A 19696-nucleotide genomic window follows, 5' to 3' on the forward strand; every position below is an offset into this window, starting at 1 on the left:
TTCTGTCAAAAACTCCCAAGCCAATTCTTAGCAACCAAACACCCACACCCTGCAGCTTGCCTCCCCCCCCCCCACATCCTACCTGTTCTAAACTTGCTAACCTTAAGCCCAGGTCTTTTGTAACACAGTTGTGCTAACCTTCTGTTTTCTTAATGGCTCGCTACCCCCATGAGGTTTCCTCCCAAGTAAATTGGTTGTGACTTAATTAACACTTAACTCATGTTAATTTTCTAGGATCAAGAGGTGTCTCCATTTAAGATGTCTGCCTGACTTAATTAGTTTTTATTTATGCTAATTCCAAGGGCTTTGAAGTTGGTCGCACACAAGACCCACTGATCTGTCTTAAGACAGAAGGGTCTGACATCTTGTTTTAGCATACCAGTTCCAATTAAAGTCTGACATTTATTAAACCCAGGAATTTAGTCTCCCCCCCCTACCTAGAACAATAACCTTAATTAAATATGACGATTAGAATCTTTAAGTGAAAATATTTCTAATACCTTGTTTCATTTTCAGAGAAGGCCCCCACCCCCTGTTCCCCAGGAAGAAGAGGAGGAAGAGGAAGAAATAGTAGTAGCCATGTATGACTTTCAGCCCACGGAACCTCATGACTTAAGATTGGAAAGAGGTCAAGAATATACCATCCTGGAAAAAAATGACATTCACTGGTGGAAAGCAAGAGATAAATATGGGTAAGGAATCTTAAAAAGCAGAGACATCACCTTGCTGACAAAGGTCAGTATAGTTAAAGCTATGGTTTTCCCAGAAGTGATTTATGGAAGTGAAAGCTGGACCATAAAGAAGGCTGATCACCGAAGAATTGATGCTTTTGAATTATGGTGCTGGAGGAGACTCTTGAGAGTCCCATGGACTGCAAGAAGATCAAACCTATCCATTCTGAAGGAAATCAGCCGTGAGTGCTCACTGGAAGGACAAATCCTGAAGCTGAGGCTCCAATAATTTGGCTACCTCATGAGAAGAGAAGACTCCCTGGAAAAGACCCTGATGTTGGGAAAGATGGAGGGTGCAAGGAGAAGGGGACGACAGAGGACGAGGTGGTTGGATAGTGTTCTCGAAGCTACCAGTATGAGTTTGACCAAACTGCGGGAGGCAGTGGAAGACAGGAGTGCCTGGCATGCTCTGGTCCATGGGGTCACGAAGAGTCGGGCACGACTAAACGACAGCAAAGGAATGTGACCATTATTTCAGCTTTTTAATACTGCCAGAAATGGATGGTACAATGATTCCAATAGATGTAACTACATTATGATGGTCATTACTAACATTTTAATTGTTGGTGAATGGGTGTCCAACCTTTTTTCGCTCAAGAGCCAGCACCCCTCGAAAGGTTGTGTGCCAGCATGCCTGTGTACATATTTGCATGCATGCATTCCAGGAACTTGCCTGAAGGCAGCCACCACCTAAGAATGGATTTATGTTTGCTGATGCGCTGGCACAAAGAAGACTTCTATCACATGATGCAGAAGGGAGCTTCCTTCACCCCACTCCTTGCTTGCAGTACACATGCAAGAGAGAGAGAGAGAGGGAAGATCTTCTGCTCTTCTTCCTGTAGTTTCCCTTCAATGGCTGATAAAATGATAATGATCTATAACTGCTGTTCTCACCACTTTGGCTGCTCTCTAGAATGATAGTTAGAGATTGTATATCTTCGTAAGGCATTGGCCTGAAGCTTCTGGAAGCACAGAAACTTTTTAAAACAAACAAACAAACTATAATTTTTTAATAAACAACTATGGCACAAATAGGGACGCGGGTGGCGCTGTGGATTAAACCACAGAACCTAGGACTTGCCGATCAGAAGGTCGGCAGTTCGAATCCCCGTGACGGGGTGAGCTCCCGTTGCTCGGTCCCAGCTCCTGCCAACCTAGCAGTTTGAAAGCACGTCAAAGTGCAAGTAGATAAATAGGTACTGCTCTGGCAGGAAGGTAAACGGTGTTTCCGTGCGCTGCTCTGGTTCGCCAGAAGCGGCTTAGTCATGCTGGCCACATGACCCGGAAGCTGTACGCCGGCTCCCTCGGCCAATTAAGTGAGATGAGCGCCGCAACCCCAGAGTCAGTCACGACTGGACCTAATGGTCAGGGGTCCCTTTACCTTTACCTTTATGGCACAAATGTCAGGGGACAGCATCTCCAGATACAACCAAAAATGTCTCTGGAGGGAGGGGCGTATGTGTCCATGGTTTCCATTTATCTACTGCTTAGTATTTTAAAATCTCCTAAGTGATGTAAAACATAAAAATAATACCACTAAAATAAAAATACAGCATAAAACAGTGAACAGTAGTAGAAAAGCAGGGATTCAGACACATAAAACAGAGTCTGATCGTATGGGTCAGGGAAATCCTGGAGAAAAAGAGATGTATTTCCAATATATCTGAAGCAACTTAACGGGCAGAGGGAAGGGCATTCCATAGTATAGGGGCAACAGCAGGAAATACTGCTTTCAGGTCACTATCCTATCATATTCAGCAGGGTGTGGTACCACAAGTAGAATTTCCCCAGATGATTTAAGCATCTATAAAGGGACAGGTGGTCTTTCAGATGACTTGGTCCTGAGTTATTTAGGGCTTTGTGTGTTAGCAACCAGACCTTGAGCATGTACCAGTTCCTTCAGCAAAAGTGTAATATGTGCAATAAGTGCTCCATTCAACATGCTGCCTTCTGTGTTTATCATGAAGATTAAATAGATGGATCCAAAATTTGATTGATGCACCTTCAACATGCAATAAAGAATATATTTTAAAAGATGCTGGGAATAAGAGTTCGCATTAATTTCTTGATTTATAATGAGAAAAATGTTAGTAGCACTAATACATATGTTGAAAGCAACCATATATATATATATATATATATATATGCTTTCGTAGATTTTCACGGGTACAGGAATGCAGGTTTTGGTGTCTTCGGGTGTCTTCCCGTGTAAGAGTTGGGGTGTCTAGGCGACGTTTCGACGAGGTCTCACTCGTCATCTTCAGGCTGGTGCTTTCGGCTTCTTGTTACTAGAACAGAGCAGGGTCTCAGTGTTTGAGTTCCTATAAATACTGTTGAGGGGGTGTGGTGTATAGCCTCCAACGTTCTGGGCAGAGAGGAAGTTCCCAGGTTAATGTGCCTTTTCTTCTTTTGTTCATTAATTACTTGAGGGATATCTTGAGTGATTACTTGAGTGATATTCTGAGTACCACTTAGGAGGGTCATTAGGTGTGGATTAGTTGCTAAAGCTTTCGTGTCTTGACCTCTTGAGCTTGTGAAAAGTTTTTCTGAGAAGATGGCTGTACTGCACTTCCAGAGCACAACTAAGTGCACTTCCAGAGCACAACTAAGTGCACTTCCAGAGCACAACTAAGTGCAGTACAGCCATCTTCTCAGAAAAACTTTTCACAAGCTCAAGAGGTCAAGACACGAAAGCTTTAGCAACTAATCCACACCTAATGACCCTCCTAAGTGGTACTCAGAATATCACTCAAGTAATCACTCAAGATATCCCTCAAGTAATTAATGAACAAAAGAAGAAAAGGCACATTAACCTGGGAACTTCCTCTCTGCCCAGAACGTTGGAGGCTATACACCACACCCCCTCAACAGTATTTATAGGAACTCAAACACTGAGACCCTGCTCTGTTCTAGTAACAAGAAGCCGAAAGCACCAGCCTGAAGATGACGAGTGAGACCTCGTCGAAACGTCGCCTAGACACCCCAACTCTTACACGGGAAGACACCCGAAGACACCAAAACCTGCATATATATATATATATATATATATATATATATATATATATATATATATATGTAAAGGTACCCCTGCCCGTACGGGCCAGTCTTGGCAGACTCTAGGGTTGTGCGCTCATCTCACTCTATAGGCCGGGAGCCAGCGCTGTCTGCAGACACTTCCGGGTCACGTGGCCAGCGTGACAAGCTGCATCTGGCGAGCCAGCGCAGCACACCGAACGCCGTTTACCTTCCCGCTGGTAAGCGGTCCCTATTTATCTACTTGCACCCGAGGGTGCTTTCGAACTGCTAGGTTGGCAGGCTCTGGGACTGAACGACGGGAGCGCACCCCGCCGCGGGGATTCGAACCGCCGACGTTCTGATTGGCAAGTCCTAGGCGCTGAGGTTTTACCCAAAGCGCCACCCGCGTCTCTCTCTCTCTCTCTCTCTCTCTCTCTCTCTCTATATATATATATTTATTATCCTGTGCATTGCTTTGAATACCCTGTGTGGGCTAGATAGATGACTGTGGAATTTATAAATAAATGCAAGTTTATTACTCTGACATTGTTATAATACGTGTTTTCTAAGCATGGGTTTCTTTTGGTCACTTCTAGAAGCAAAGGATATATTCCAAGCAACTATGTAACAGGAAAGAAGTCCAACAGTCTAGATCAATATGAGTAAGTAAATACTTAAATGTAGTACCCAGGAGCAAATTCTGTATGTATGTATTTTGGCAACTGAATAAAAATAATTGGCTGAATCAAGTGAGCTCTGACATACACTTCTACAGTATTCTTCATTCACCAGTTTGAGAGTAAGCTAACATTTAAAAAAGCACTCCTGACCGGTTCCAAAACTTCATAAAAGCTGTTGTTCTGTAAAACACCTACTGATACTTACCCTCTTTATTCACAGAAAATCAACACAGTAGAGCAGCTAAGGGCCACTTCACATTTTACATTAAGAAAAATTGATATATGCATATATGAGTACACATCACAAGGAAATAAAGCTAATTCAGAACTCCTTGTGACTTGTTACAGACATAACGCCGCTATTTTATTTACCATGATTAAGATATTAAAGGCAGTTCGTGGTTTGAGCTCCCCCTTCACACCGCTTCAGCACAAACATTCCCACACATTTTCCTTGTCTGTCTTAATCATGCTCCTTTATTAACTGAGAGAGAATCCGGTTAGCATCAATATTTTTTTAACAATGCAGATATTTAACACTAAACCATGGTAAACAGAAATGTGGTGTGTGTATTTCTGTATGCATTTATAGGGAATAAACACAGAAGAGAGAATAATGGCATGGGCGAAGGAGCTCATAACCTATTCCCAAATTCTTAAGCGTGGTTAAGGGATCAGCAGGATGTCTGAACTGGATCTGTTCCATGTCACATCCAAAGTGAGCAGCCTAACATATTACAGCTTTTTATTTCCCCCTCCTTTCTCTTTAGATGGTACTGTCGAAATCTAAACAGAAGCAAAGCTGAACAACTCCTAAGAAACGAAGTGAGCATTTGCTTTATAATGTTTCCAAGTACAACATAAAAACTTAAACCAACTTTATTTCATATGCTTGAATAATTCAAATAGGAAAAGCTTGATGAATGAAGTTTTCATTTTTTTTATTGGATTTTAGGATAAAGAAGGTGGTTTCATGGTGAGGGACTCTAGTCAACCAGGGTTATATACAGTATCCCTTTATGCAAAATTTGGAGGGTAAGTTGCTCAATCCACAGATTATACCCCCCCTTGACGATTTCTTGCTTGTATGCATATAAACATCTGGCTTCCTCATTTAAGACAAATCACACATATTTTATCATCAAACCTTTTCTGTAGAAGTAAGCTGAAACGTGTGCCTCCACTCAATTATCCAAACAGGTCATTGCGTCAACTAAATTAGATCAAATGATGTCCTAGGATTGGTTTTATTATTCTAGCTAGTTGGAACTGGTCTCTTCTTTGGTAATGGAAGTTTAGAATAATTAAGAAGGTGGGAACAGTCTTTAAATTAATTTCTGATGGGCTATATGACCACCCGCATTAAAGTCAGAGCTTCTCTCGACTTCAGTCCAAAGTCTCATCCACATCTGTAAAGGCTGGCGTTTGCTGACCACAGATTCCCATGAAACTGTGAGGCAGCCCCTCAGCCCCTCGCCTCCATTTTCATGAGGAACTCTCTTTGTTCACTTAAGCCTCAGAATGGATCCTGTGCATTGCCTTTGCACATACCAAGGATACACTTTATGTAAGTTGCTGTGGAATGCCCTCCCATCAGATGTCAAAGAGATAAATAACTACCTGACATTCAGAAGACATCTGAAGGCAGCCCTGTTCAGGGAAGTTTTTAATATGTAACGCTGTACTGTTTTTAACACTTGATTGGGAGCCACCTAGAGTGGCTTGGGAAGCTCAGCCAGATGGGCGGGGTATAAATAATAAATAATTTATTATTATTATTATTATTATTATTATTATTATTATTATTAACAACTATCATCGGGAATATATATATAGCTGTAAAGTTCACCAGAAATGTATTTGTTTGTTTTCTTTAATGTTGCTTTTTATTCTTCCTTCTCTCTCAATTTGAATTTTTAAAATGCTGGTATTACAAGCCTGGGGTAGACTAAATAACTTTACTAGCTTGTAGGGTTGGTCTCACACATGTGTGAGTGCTTGTGCTTAAGCTACCTGCCTACTTCTATTGTAGTTGCATTTTCACAATCGTTGTGAACAAAAGAGGCAAAGACTGTAATTGTTCTCTAGCAGCTCACTTCAGTTAACAGTTTCAGGGCAAAGTTTGTGCCTCAGTTACTCTGCTGATTGAAAAACACTTGTAAATGTTTTAGTAAAATACTTTATTAGCAAAATACGTAACATAATTATGTCTAGAGTAAATGAAAAACCAAATTATTCTTATTGTTATTTTTAGAGAAGGGTTATCTGGAATAAGACACTACCATATAAAAGAAACGATGACATCACAAAAGCAGTACTACCTAGCTGAAAAACATTTATTTGACTCCATTCCTGAGCTAATTGAGTATCATAAACACAACGCTGCAGGTAAATGAGTCCAAGTTTTTTATCACTTGATTGAATGCTGCTTAACAATCTAGTTGCATAACTTCGGGAGACAAGTACATCTTCCTAGCTAGAGAGCCTGTTGCCCCCTGCATAGCTCTGCATTTTCAAGCTCTGTCTCCAAGCACGCCCCACCCCTGCCGCTTTCTGTAGGAAAACCCACTCTTTAATGCGAAATCAGAACAAATGGCAATTTGGGTTTTCCACGGATTGTTCTTTGCTCCAATTCAGCAGCAAAGAGTGGGTTTTCATGGGGAAAGTGCTGAGGAAAGTGTGGATGTGTGCCTAGAAATGCGATCCGAAAGGAAGTCCAGATGAACCCTGTGTACCCAAGTGGGGTTTTTGGATTTGTTTTACAGTAGTATTCCATGCTTTATCACACCTTGACCCTAAAACTCCCTTCAGTTTCAAAAAATAATTTGAAGTTCAGCATGGGGGTCGTCTGCTGCTGGAGAAACAAGTTAGATGTAGACTTTTAGTTTTTAAATAATAATTGGGGTGTTTTCCCTGGATACTGTACGTTTGGTATTTGCGCAAGAAAGCAAACTATTATTCTGTACCCCTCCTGTGCTCCCCCTCTTATTTGACTTTTTTTTAACCTTCGTGGTTCCAAATTATCCTTGTAATGTATTCTATACCCTTGAACATTTTTAACTGCAGGCTGCTCCTAATTTTTTAAGCTTCTGAGAACACTTACCGTATTTTTTGCTCTATAAGACTCACTTTTTCCCTCCTAAAAAGTAAGGGGAAATGTGTGTGCGTCTCATGGAGCGAATGCAGTCTGCGCAGCTATCCCAGAAGCCAGAACAGCGAGAGGGATTGCTGCTTTCACTGCACAGCGATCCCTCTTGCTGTTCTGGCTTCTGAGATTCAGAATATTTTTTTTCTTGTTTTCCTCCTCCAAAAACTAGGTGCGTCTTGTGGTCTGGTGCGTCTTATAGAGCGAAAAATACGGCATTTTATTATATCTTAACATATTTGGCAGCAAAGTGAATGATTATTAATTAACAAAAATATGGCAACCCAAATTAATGGTAAGCACTAATAATAGCAGGACTACATTACTACCCTTCCTAATTCCTGATATAGTCTCCATATGGATTTCCCCCAAACTTTCAGGTCTTGTTACAAGGTTACGATACCCAGTGACTCCAAAGGTGAAGCCCTCCCCAACTACGGCAGGATTCAGTTATGGTACGTTTACACACCTACATAACAAAATATTTATTTTGAAAGTGTGGGGATTCTGTAAATCAACAAAGAGGCAATTTTGTTTGAAATTGAGTATCTTATGCTCTTGGTAACGGATAGTTCAACATCTGCAGTGCTGAAAAGCCTTATCAACTCTGTAAGCCTACAGTTGATGAAATTAGACATGACAGTCATGTGATGGCCCTTACATGCTTGTTTTTAATTGACTAAATAACAGCCGTGGAATGGGGCAATCTGGATGAGGACCACTGCATGAAGGGTGGGTTTTTTTTAACTCTTTGCCCCTGCCACGGTCCTGTTTTAGATCCTCACCTCCATGGTTCCTATTTGCCCCAGGGAAGTTGACATTGGCACTTGTAATGTTAGCCCAGAGCAACTAGCAGCCACAGGAACAAAGAGTTAAAAGAGCCCCATCCCTACACCTCTTGGAAAAGAGCCTTCTAATAAAAGCAGAGACATCACCTTGCCAACAAAGGTCCGTATAGTTAAAGCTATGGTTTTCCCAGTAGTGATGTATGGAAGTGAGAGCTGGACCATAAAGAAGGCTGATCGCCGAAGAATTGATGCTTTTGAATTATGGTGCTAGAGGAGACTCTTGAGAGTCCCATGGACTGCAAGAAGATCAAACCTATCCATTCTTAGGGAAATCAGCCCTGAGTGCTCACTGGAAGGGCAGATCATGAAGCTGAGGTTCCAATACTTTGGCCACCTCATGAGAAGAGAAGACTCCCTGGAAAAGACCCTGATGTTGGGAAAGATGGAGGGCACAAGGAGAAGGGGACGACAGAGGACGAGATGGTTGGGCAGTGTTCTCGAAGCTACCAGCATGAGTTTGACCAAACTGCGGGAGGCAGTGGAAGACAGGAGTGCCTGGCGTGCTCTGGTCCATGGGGTCACGAAGAGTCGGACACGACTAAACAACAACAAAGAAGAAAGCAAACACACAAGCACCAATCCTGTGATTGGGGTTGTGTCTCGTTTAGGCCTTAAAATAGCCTTTCCCAGGACAATATAGTAGGATCTACTCTTCCCCTACTCTATGATTATTATGATAGGTTAGGTCCAACAGTAATTCATATGAAATATAAGAGAGTATAACTAGACTAAGGGGGAAAGGGGAAATATTGGCACTAGACTGAAAGATGCTGGAACAAGAATTAATCACCATGTTAACGACAGATGGGATGTGGAGTAATGTCTTAAATTACAAAAGCATAATCTGACACATTAGGGGTTGAAGCTTTCTTGAGAAGTGGCCCAGAGAAGTACCAGATCGCAGTGCTTGTATTTTAGCAAACAAAGGCTGGGTTGGCTTCTGTCAAGTGTGAGAAGCATGAGAGATGTTGCTTCAGAAGGGGCAAGTGGATTACAGTACACTCTACATTTGTTGGTTTGGACCTATCCACACCTTCCTTTTGTTGCACTCCGGGTTTTCTCTTGGTTTACGTTTGCTCTGATTTAGAACTGAATAGTGGGTTTTCCATGGGAAAAGGAGCAGGGACAAGAGGGGATACCGCTTGGACCCCTGCCTAGAAAGCGTCAGTCAAGCTGAAAACTGCTTGGAAGAGCCCTCAATAAAATGTCTCCTGTGAAAGATTTGTCTGTATCAGAAACCTGTTGAGTGGAGAGGATTCCTGAAGATCCAGTTGCTGTGGAGTCATCTTCTTTGAGAAAGATGTCCCAACTTTCCATTTTTTAAGGAAGGCTTTGAGAATGAGAAGTGGGGATCCTGCAGCGAGTGCCAAAAGTTCTCTGGTTGTGGGAAAGGATGGATAATGGTTTTGGCTGGGTCTCTTTCAGAAAAAGAAAAAGGGAACCACGGGGGCATAAACATTGTCTTCCTCTGAACACCTTTGTTTTATTTTCCTCCCTTGTAGAGAAATGGGAGATCAATCCTGCCGAGCTCACCTTCATGAGAGAGTTGGGCAGCGGCCTTTTTGGCGTGGTGCGCCTTGGCAAATGGAGAGCGCAATATAAAGTGGCCATCAAAGCAATCCGAGAAGGTGCAATGTATGAAGAGGACTTCATAGAAGAAGCTAAAGTGATGATGTAAGTAACGTGTACAAGTGCTAGGCTTTGCTTTTAAAACCCTAAAGAGCCTGGTCCTTATGTATCTTCTCCCTAGGGTATTTGCATGCAGCTTTATTTATTTAAAGTACAGTGGTACCTCGGGTTACATATGCTTCAGGTTACATACGCTTCAGGTTACAGACTCTGCTAACCCAGAAATAGTACCTTGGGTTAAGAACTTTGCTTCAGGATGAGAACAGAGATCATGCTTCGGCGGCGCAGCAGCAGCAGGAGGCCCCATTAGCTAAAGTAGTGCTTCAGGTTAAGAATAATTTTTTATTAACCGACCAATCACATCAAATCAAACCAAATTACATAAATTCCAAATTATACAGCCCAATTTTAAATTTCTGTTGGGGGTACCCATATTTCAAGTTCCGAAGGGGATCCAATCAACTTCTTGCTTCTTACTGCTGTTTTAATGTCCACAAATCTAACCTTATGATGTTCACAGTACTATCCAGTCCTTTCTTATTATTTTTCCACATCTCTTGTTGTTATTTTCATATATTTTTCCTTTCTCTTTGTGACCTCTGATAGTCTCCACAAGCTGGTTAGAACATGTGGTAATATCCTGTGTGGATATTATTTTTTTTATCCATATTTAGCCATATCCAGACGTTTTCCATATAACATCACTTCCATACATCAAAACAGTCTTAGCGTCATTAATCTTCACCAATCTGCCTCCTTTCTCAAAACCTCTGAGGAGATTCACCAGGAATGCAGTCTGAAAACATGTCCGTTCCTCCTCCCGGCTATAAATCCTTTGGCAAGATGGCGACTCCGAATTAATTGCTGCGCCATTCCAAAAGCTCTTATTGCTTCTCAATCTCCATAAAGCATACTTTTGGTTAAAGTTTATCTCCACACAGACCTTAATCACCCTGCTTGGGTCAGTTCAACCGACGATTCTAAACGAGGAGGGGTTCTTGTAAATCACATAGAAGGAAAGTAAAAAAGGTCGTCCTCCCCATTCAGCCCCGTTGTCAACATACCCCGCCTTTGGTGTATCTTCATCGTAAAATATTCCTGTTTCTCCAACCCGTTGTCTTCTTTCGCAGAGGTCACTTAAATTAGCAGACTTCACTCCCCTTCTTCACTTGAAATATGTGCATTTGCTTCTTTTGTAATTATTCATTCCAAATTGCTGCAGCTAGTGCGCGATCAGAGACAGTGTCCAGGAGAGCTGAGGTCCACACGGGGGCATTCTGCCTAGGGCCCTCACCCCCTTCTTTTGAATTAGGGGGTGATTTATAGGCACAGCAGGCAAGGGCAGTGTTCCTCATTTCCTTGGGGCAACAAGGGAGGTTGCCTACTCCCATAACAGCCTCTTAATTACCCCGTGTGGGTCGGAGAGATGGTATTGTCGGCCATCTTCCAATGCGCCCCTAGTGGCCCCCCCCCGTGGTGCTTCAGGTTAAGAACAGATTCAAGTTAAGAACGGACCTCTGGAACGAATTAAGTACTTAACCCGAGGTACCACTGTATTTTTATTCCACCCTTTGTCTAAAAAAGCTCTCAGAGTATATTTGGTGTTTTGTTGGAGGGGATGCCAGGGAACAGGGAATTATGTTCATATGCGGTGGGGGTTTAAATATGTACAATTTTTCTGGCAAAGGGTCTTTAAGGAGATAACAGAAATGACTGGGTTAGAGCTGACGGAAAGTCCAGAGGTAGCATTATCAATTTACGATGGAGTGGAAGGTTCGCAGGCTATGAAGGACTTGTTCACAAAATTATTGACAGCTGCACGCATTATTATAGCCGGGAAGAGGAAGGGGCAGGCAGAATATAATATAGAAGAATGGTTTAAAGAGGTGTGGGGTGTAGCTATTAATGATAAATTAACTTGTGCCATTAAGGTAAGATGGGGACTAAGCAGGAGAAATGATTCTGAGGAGATATGGAGGGTGTTTGTAGAATTTGTACTGTTAAAACGGAAAGGGGTCAAACCATCGCAAGAGGTGTTGAAATATTGGAAGCTTGGATAGCTACAATAGAATGGTCTCAGTGGTGGGGTGCACATTTTTATTCTTATTTATTTATGATTATTACTTTGTCAAAATAAATAAAATAATTTAAAAATAATTTAAAAAGAAAAGACTCTCATAGTGTCCCACAAATACCAGGAGTCAAACCCTCAGCTCAGTCTTTTAGACATGATGTGCACGAAAAAGCAAATGGAGGGAGTAGGAAAAAACGTAACTCAGACACAATTCTTAAAAGTCATAGTGATAAGTCTTATAAATGACCAGCTGAGATAGAAATAGTTTGGGCAGCTTTAGGGAATGGCCAAAGACAGCTGGTCGCTCAGCAGAGGCAATTAAATATATGTATTTTAATTCCTTTCAGGAAGTTGACGCATCCAAAATTAGTCCAGCTGTATGGTGTCTGCACCCAGCAGAGACCTATTTACATAGTGACAGAGTTCATGGAGCACGGCTGCCTTCTGAATTACCTACGGCAAAGACGTGGACACTTTACAAAAGACCATCTGCTGACAATGTGCCAGGATGTTTGTGAAGGGATGGAGTACCTGGAGAGAAACAGCTTTATTCACAGAGATCTGGTAAATAATATACTGAAGAGTCTTTATATTTTGCTTTGTGTAGAAAACGTAATTATTAAGGAAACGGTGTTCAAAATGCCACTGTTTTTGGTGGTTTATAAATATTGTCTTACTCAGTTGGGGTGACCAAAGGGAAAGGAAAGCAACATTCTTATCCCTTAACATATGCCAGAGGTTTTCAACCTTTTTGAGTCCATGGCTCCCTTAACCAACTACATTCTTTCTTCGGCACCCCTGTGGGGCTCAGGAGCCCAGTTATATCACCCCTTGCCTGCAGAGCTGACAACCCCTCACCCCCTTTTTGAACACCTTCCCATGTGGAGTGTTCTCTCAGCCTCCTCTCCTCTCCCCTCTCCTTGGGAGTCCTCTGGGCAGCCGCTGTTGCTGTCCCCGGTCTCTGAGCTGCCCCCCCTTGCCCCAAAGAGAGGTCCCTCCCAGAGGCACAATTCGTCTGCAGAGCTTATAACCAGGACTGCTGCAATAAACAGGTGCGCAAGCCTTGAGGAGGCAGAGACACAAGAGGGCATCAGAAGAGGGAAGTGTTGCCCGCAGCACCCTTGACCATCATTCAAGGCACCCCAGGGTGCCATAGCGCACTGGTTAGAAACCACTGGAATATGCTTTACCCTGCATGATGAGTTGCACTTGCCAAAATTCTCACTTTGGCATCTCTGCTAGTATCCTGGTTTTCTTTGCATTTGGTTACCCCATGCCTGCATAGGCTACAGGATACAGTCACTAATGATTTAAGAGTCCCTGGTACATCTGATATTGTTAGTCTTCATCATTAAGTATTGCTTTCTGTTGGAATAGTAGCCAAACTCCTGCTCAGGAGTCGTGCATGTCACTTATTTGAGATCTTTGGACATGGGCGAGGATACAAATGTAACTAATAAATATGTTATTTTGACTCTCAGATCATTAAGGAACAGATAGCCTTTTCTTTTTCTTATGCTTTCATGTGGAAACTTCAAGATATTTTCAGACTGGGAACTGATTTCAGACAGGTGTATCCCCATGTGAGAATGAGGCACCAAAGCTACCTATTATTTTTAGCCACCCCAAATATGAGTATGTGATGTTCAAGTTGGCTTAAGTATTTTATGAAAGCCACTTCAGTCCTAGCTGAACTTGGGATCTGGCCAACGAGAGCTTATTATGCAATAAATTTGTTAGGGTCTACAATCCCTTTTTGTAATATTTGCTATAGCTCCTGTCCCTTGAAAATACGCCTGCTTCTCATTCTGCTGGCATCCAAAATATGCCTCCACCTGAGGCAGCCACTTGAGGTGTGTTACATGCGGGTGGCACTGTGTGGTCTAAACCACTGAGCCTAGGGCTTGCCGATTGGAAGGTTGGCGGTTCGAATCCCTGTGACGGGGTGAGCTCCCGTTGTTCTGTCCCAGCTCCTGCCCACCTAGCAGTTTGAAAGCACGTCAAAGTGCAAGTAGATAAATAGGTACTGCTCCGGCAGGAAGGTAAACGGCGTTTCTGTGCGCTGCTGGCCACATGACCCGGAAGCTGTCTGCGGACAAATACCGGCTCCCTCGGCCTATAGAGTGAGATGAGCGCGCAACCCCAGAGTCGTCCGCAACTGGACCTAATGGTCAGGGGTCCTTTACCTTCAGGGTTGCCTCTGCACAGTTGCAGTTTTCAAAATTTAAGCTTAGCACATTCTTATCCGGCTGTATCGTCACTGTAAATAATAACATGCCTGTGTTTTCCTCCAGGCTGCTAGAAACTGCTTAGTGAACGAATCAGGGGTGGTGAAAGTGTCTGACTTCGGAATGACAAGGTACTGGCCCCTGGAATATAAGTGGAACTGGTGCATTTTGCATTGGCAAGTGTGAAAATTACAAGGGGACTGGAATATGTACCTAGACTGAGCCTGCATAAGCCAAATGCAGCTTTGAAAGGGACTTCTGAAGACTCCCGGGGGCGGGGGGGGGGATCAGATGATGTCATTGTGATTGGTGGATTCAGAAGTCTTTCCACTCATAGATGGAGGCTTGCAGAAACTGCAAAAAAACACACAAAAAAACACACCAAATAGTTGCGGTTGTCAAATTCCTGACAGCTCCTAATACATGTGACCAATAAATGCGGGTACAAGTACAGATTACAAGTTGTTGCAGGTTTAAATATTAGTTCCATAGTTAATTCTTTCAAATGATGTTTGTGAAGTTTACAAGTAGCCACTAGATGGAGGTGTGAACGCTTACCTCTTGATGGGCTTCTAGGGCTGGTTTCAGACTGGAGGAATCATATAGTGTTTTCCTTTTTTAGGTATGTGCTTGATGACCAGTACACAAGCTCTTCAGGTGCTAAGTTTCCTGTGAAGTGGTGCCCCCCAGAGGTTTTCAATTATAGCAGGTTCAGCAGCAAGTCAGATGTCTGGTCTTTTGGTAAGGTGGCTATGTTTTTATTCCATTTTAAATGTGGAGGTATTATTACTATTGGCTACAAATGTGGAGGTATTATTACTATTGGCTACAAACTGCCCACATAATTTGTATTTACTATTTAGAACTGGGGTGGAGAACACTTTGGCTAGTGGGCCAGATTCTTATCTCACCTACCCCTTGTGGACCAGGTTTGACAGGTGGGCAGAACCGGCCATTTCTCAATCACCTGACATTTTTTACCTTCAAGGGTCTCAGCCCCTTTCAAAGCACTCTTTGAGAGGGGTTTCTGAAGATCTGATAAGCCGAAGCATCGTGTGATAGTCATGGTTGCATGAATAGGCCATCAAACCTTCTCTTAGATGTTACACATAATTTATCTCTTCAGTCCAACTAATTTTTCTCCATATGGCTTATTCTCATTCTTACTGTTCCAGTGTCAGTTCTAAATTATCTTAGAAGACTTGGGACCAGCAGGCATAAGGGACAATAAGTAACTTTAAAGGAATTATTTCCTGTTAACAGATTTGCCATTACAGATACATGTATGTTCTAGTTTAGATAACATCTCTCTGGTAATCAGCCAATGGTCTTTTTGTGTCTCTTAATTTTTCAGGTGTTCTCATGTGGGAAGTATTTACTGAAGGCAAAATGCCCTTTGAGACAAACACGAACTATGAAGTAGTGACTATTGTTAGCCAAGGACACCGTCTATTTCGGCCAAAGTTAGCATCTAAGAATATTTACGATGTGATGTTGTTGTGCTGGCATGAGGTACAGTACCTTATCTTTTAGTTGTACATCTCCATGTGAACCCTGATATACAATATAGGAATGCTTTATACTTAACTATGAAGACAGAGAACAATCAAGGCTAAAGAACAGAGCAAAAAAAAGAAGTCGGTAAAAGCATGAGACTCTGAATCTCAGGGTCTTGGGTTTGAGCCCAACATTGGTTAAAAAAATTGCTGGGGGTTGGACTAGATGACCCTCGGGATTCCTTCCAACTCCAAAATCCTGATTCTATATCATTTGAAAGGAGAAATCTAGTACAGACCCAGGGTTTCTGTACACTGGAGCAAACTGGATTTGCACCGACTTGTCTCCCCATTAATTTAGGGGCATCCCATGGTTTTCCCAGACCTTCCCCTCTTTAAATGCTATTTCCCCCCAATCATTGGAAAGTCCAAAGGGGGCAGGGTCAAAGAACCCTGCATTTACAGGGGGAAAGGTGAACGAGGGAGGGCATCATGCTCCAGTGTGGACAAGCCTTTTGAGTGGAATTTGCATGGTTCCCGAATTGTAAGAATGAGCAATCCCTACTTGATGGAATCACTTTGGAGGCACAGGTGAGAGATGCCATCAAAAAATAGAAAGGGGGAAGTAATTAGAGAACCCGTGACACCAAGAAGTGACTGGCCTTGTTATAGGACATTGCACCTTCAATTTTTTTGGGGGGGGGATTAAGTAGAATTGCTTACATCAGATACATGCAAAAGATTTCCCTCTAACAAAATAAAACCTTTATCGTTGTTAGCCAATTCATCCTGATACTTCTAAAGTCTGGGCTTAGTTGGAGGATGGACTATATGATTTAGTAATAGCAGTGAAGAATGAGAAATTATTTGCTTCACTCTCTGTTCTAAAAAATAAAAATCCCCATACTTTTTACCCATTTATTTTTCCTCTGTAACTCGGGTTGGGCTGAAGGTCTCTAATGTTATTTTGAAAATATTTATTTTATTCATTTGCAATTGTCCCCCCCCCCCCAATTATTTGTGATCATCTGAGCAGTACACCAGGTGAATTAATGGAAAGGTGGCAGCGGTGGAACAATCCTCTCTACTACTGAATTATTAGCTTTTACCTGCTGTTTTGTTGTTGTGTTAATAAAAATATTGTTTTAATCAGAGTTAAAGAATCGGCAGCTCACAATAATGCTATCTATTAATTTCTAGAAACCAGAGGGACGCCCTACATTTCAGGATTTGCTGCAGATGATTGATACGATAGCAGAGGATGCTTCCTGAGAAGGCATGAGAGGAACAAAGTTGTTCACAGCAGAGACAGCATTCTGAAAAGCCATGCTCCTGGATGTTGCTTCAAAGGGCCACACACAGAGAGAGGACAACAACGCAGAGTTTCCTTCTCCTTAAGAGGAAGTGTTTTACCAAGATAGCCATAGTTTTCTCAGCCATTTAAACAGTCTGTGAAGTAGACACTGATGAGGGTTGATGAGGTGGAAAACATGGTTCTTGGCTGGGGGAAGAAACAGGATGGAACCACACTTTGAGCCCTAAATTGCAGAGCAGTAACTGGATTTTATAAAAGTCTCTTCCCACTTCTTTCAACCCAATGTTGAGGAGTGGCAAGGACTAGATTCTTCAGCAGCAATGTTTCCAAGGCTTTCCCGAAAATGCAGTGTAACATTGGCTCACCAAAGCTCTAAATATTGCCTTTTGCTCATGATCTTGCAGTGCTCATTTGTTCTGCTTCCTTTAATAGTTGGCACTGCAGCACCTCTCAGCTGTGCCACCTCAAATGAAGGGCCGTGTTCTTTTAATCTTCTCACCTGGACTTTTTCTACAGAATAACTGTAGAGGCAGACCAGAAGCTAGTCTACGACTACTGCGCATTGTAGCACTTAGCGGATAGAGAACTGGTGACTGGATAGTGTGCTATATTAGCAGAGGCTGGATTCCAAATCCCTCTTCACCAATGAAACCCTTATGGGGATTGTGGGCCAATTGCTATCTTTCAACCTAACCTACCTCACAGGGTTGTTGAGAGGCCAAAGGGAGAGAGGACAAGAGATTCTCTTGAGTTTCTTAGAGGAAGGGTGGGATAAAAAAAAAGTAGAAGTTCTAGTGGATGACAAGCTGCTGCTGAGCCTATGGATTAGGAAAATGTATTAAATAAAGAAGAAAACCTGCTTAGGGGGGGCTTTGACACAGCATTCATATTTATATATATACATATATATATATAGTTCACATCCTGTAAATATATACACTGCACACATGTATTTATATGAATGGGACTTTAGGTTTTCTTGGAAGATTTGAAAAGTACAACTTGTTGAATCCTTTTTATGTTGCACATGTAGTTGAACACATCGCCAAGAGCTGAAAGAGTAAAGTTTCAGCGTTATTATAAACTGAAGAGTTATTGGTCACTGTGCTGCAGCTGATAAAATGCTCTTCGCAAGCCTCATGAAATATTGTACAAAAAATGTGTCCAATAAATAATAATGCATATTGTTTGAAATCTTGATAAAGGCTGTGCCACGGATTTTTATTTCCAGACTTGTCTGGAATTAATTTTAACACTTTTGCATTAGGATTCCCCCAAGATGTTTCGCTGCGCTACACAGTGTGACATTACAAGGAAGATTCAAGCCTTCTGCAACATCCTACCTCTGGGATCATGTGCTGCTTTACTAGACACCCAAGCCACCTTAGATGCAGGAGAGAAGCTATAACTCAAAAAGGTAGGCCTCCTGACAGATTACATCAAATTATGATTCCTTGTAACCGTGAGCTCCATAGTATCCAAATTATATCCCCAAGGATAGCAGAATTACCTGCATAAATTCAAGCAGATGGCATCTGAATAACTGCTATTTTACATAATACAGTGGTACCTCGGTTTTTGAGTGTCTCAGAAGCCAAAGGTTTCGGAACCCTAACGCCGAAAACCCGGAAGTGAATGCTTCCGTTTTCAAACGTGCCTCGGAAGTTGAACAGCTTCTGAGGCACGTTCCTCAATTTTCTCAATTGAATTTGCCAACCACCCACTGTGCTTCGGTTGTCGAACGTTTCGGAAGTCGAACGTTCTTCCGGAACGGATTACGTTCGACAACAGAGGTACCACTGTATTACCTTAGAAAAATTCTAGTCATAGGAAGAGGTGAGACATTTTTTCAGCTACCTTGCTGGCTTCTGAAATCTGTGTCCACGCAAACTTTCAAGTGGTATCTCTAGCACAGCTAGAAAGCAGCTCTTCTTAAAATACATATTTTCAAGATGCTGAATGCTATCCACTACCAACTTTTTCCAAAACTTGCAGCATAGGGTTTGTCCCAACTTCTGCTTGTCCCATGCATAGGGAGCCTGGGTCTGAGAGGTTTGCTGCTTGTCTTATGCTTTCTAGGCACAGACACAGGAGGCTTTGCCTTTGCCCTCCCCCCCCCCCCCGGAAAACCCACTTTTAAGCACTAAATCAGAACAATTGGCAGTTCACGCAAAATCCAATTACTGTTTTCTGATTCAGCACTAAACCATGCAAAAGCTCTCTTCATAAGAGTGATATCACGGCAGCAAAGTGGTTTTTTATGTACCGTATTTTTCGCTCTATAAGATGCACCAGACCACAAGACGCACCTAGTTTTTGGAGGAGGAAAACAAGAAAAAAAATATTCTGAATCTCAGAAGCCAGAACAGCAAGAGGGATTGCTGCGCAGTGAAAGTCTTATAGAGCAAAAAATACCGTACTCTCCACGTTAACTAGCGAAAAAGAGAATTGCCAAGATAAGCCTTCTCCAAATTTTCTCAGTTCAGGTTTTCGTACACAAGGAAAGGATACTTTATTGTTGTATGAAAAATATTC

General features: G+C 42.2%; 1 protein-coding gene across 6 annotated transcripts in view; it reads left to right on the forward strand.

Annotated features, from left to right (window-relative positions):
• TEC (tec protein tyrosine kinase) overlaps positions 1-18385 on the forward strand; it is a 74194-nt gene extending 55809 nt beyond the window's left edge. For 5 of the 6 annotated variants that reach the window (XM_081208869.1, XM_081208868.1, XM_081208870.1 and 2 more), the window contains exons 7-18: positions 517-692; positions 4343-4408; positions 5197-5251; positions 5382-5461; positions 6681-6814; positions 7952-8026; positions 9922-10093; positions 12470-12686; positions 14417-14481; positions 14973-15091; positions 15705-15862; positions 17047-18385. In XM_081208869.1, the coding sequence (XP_081064995.1) occupies positions 517-692; positions 4343-4408; positions 5197-5251; positions 5382-5461; positions 6681-6814; positions 7952-8026; positions 9922-10093; positions 12470-12686; positions 14417-14481; positions 14973-15091; positions 15705-15862; positions 17047-17118 (1389 nt within the window). In that variant the 3' untranslated portion in view covers positions 17119-18385. Of the gene's footprint in view, positions 1-516; positions 693-4342; positions 4409-5196; positions 5252-5381; positions 5462-6680; positions 6815-7951; positions 8027-9921; positions 10094-12469; positions 12687-14416; positions 14482-14972; positions 15131-15160; positions 15544-15704; positions 15863-17046 lie in introns of those variants that run through there. The other variant, XM_081208871.1, reaches the window with a different exon arrangement.
• Positions 18386-19696: the final 1311 nt, after the last annotated feature.

The sequence above is a fragment of the Podarcis bocagei genome (genome assembly GCF_964188305.1).
Source record: "Podarcis bocagei genome assembly, chromosome: 9".
Taxonomy (NCBI): domain Eukaryota; kingdom Metazoa; phylum Chordata; class Lepidosauria; order Squamata; family Lacertidae; genus Podarcis; species Podarcis bocagei.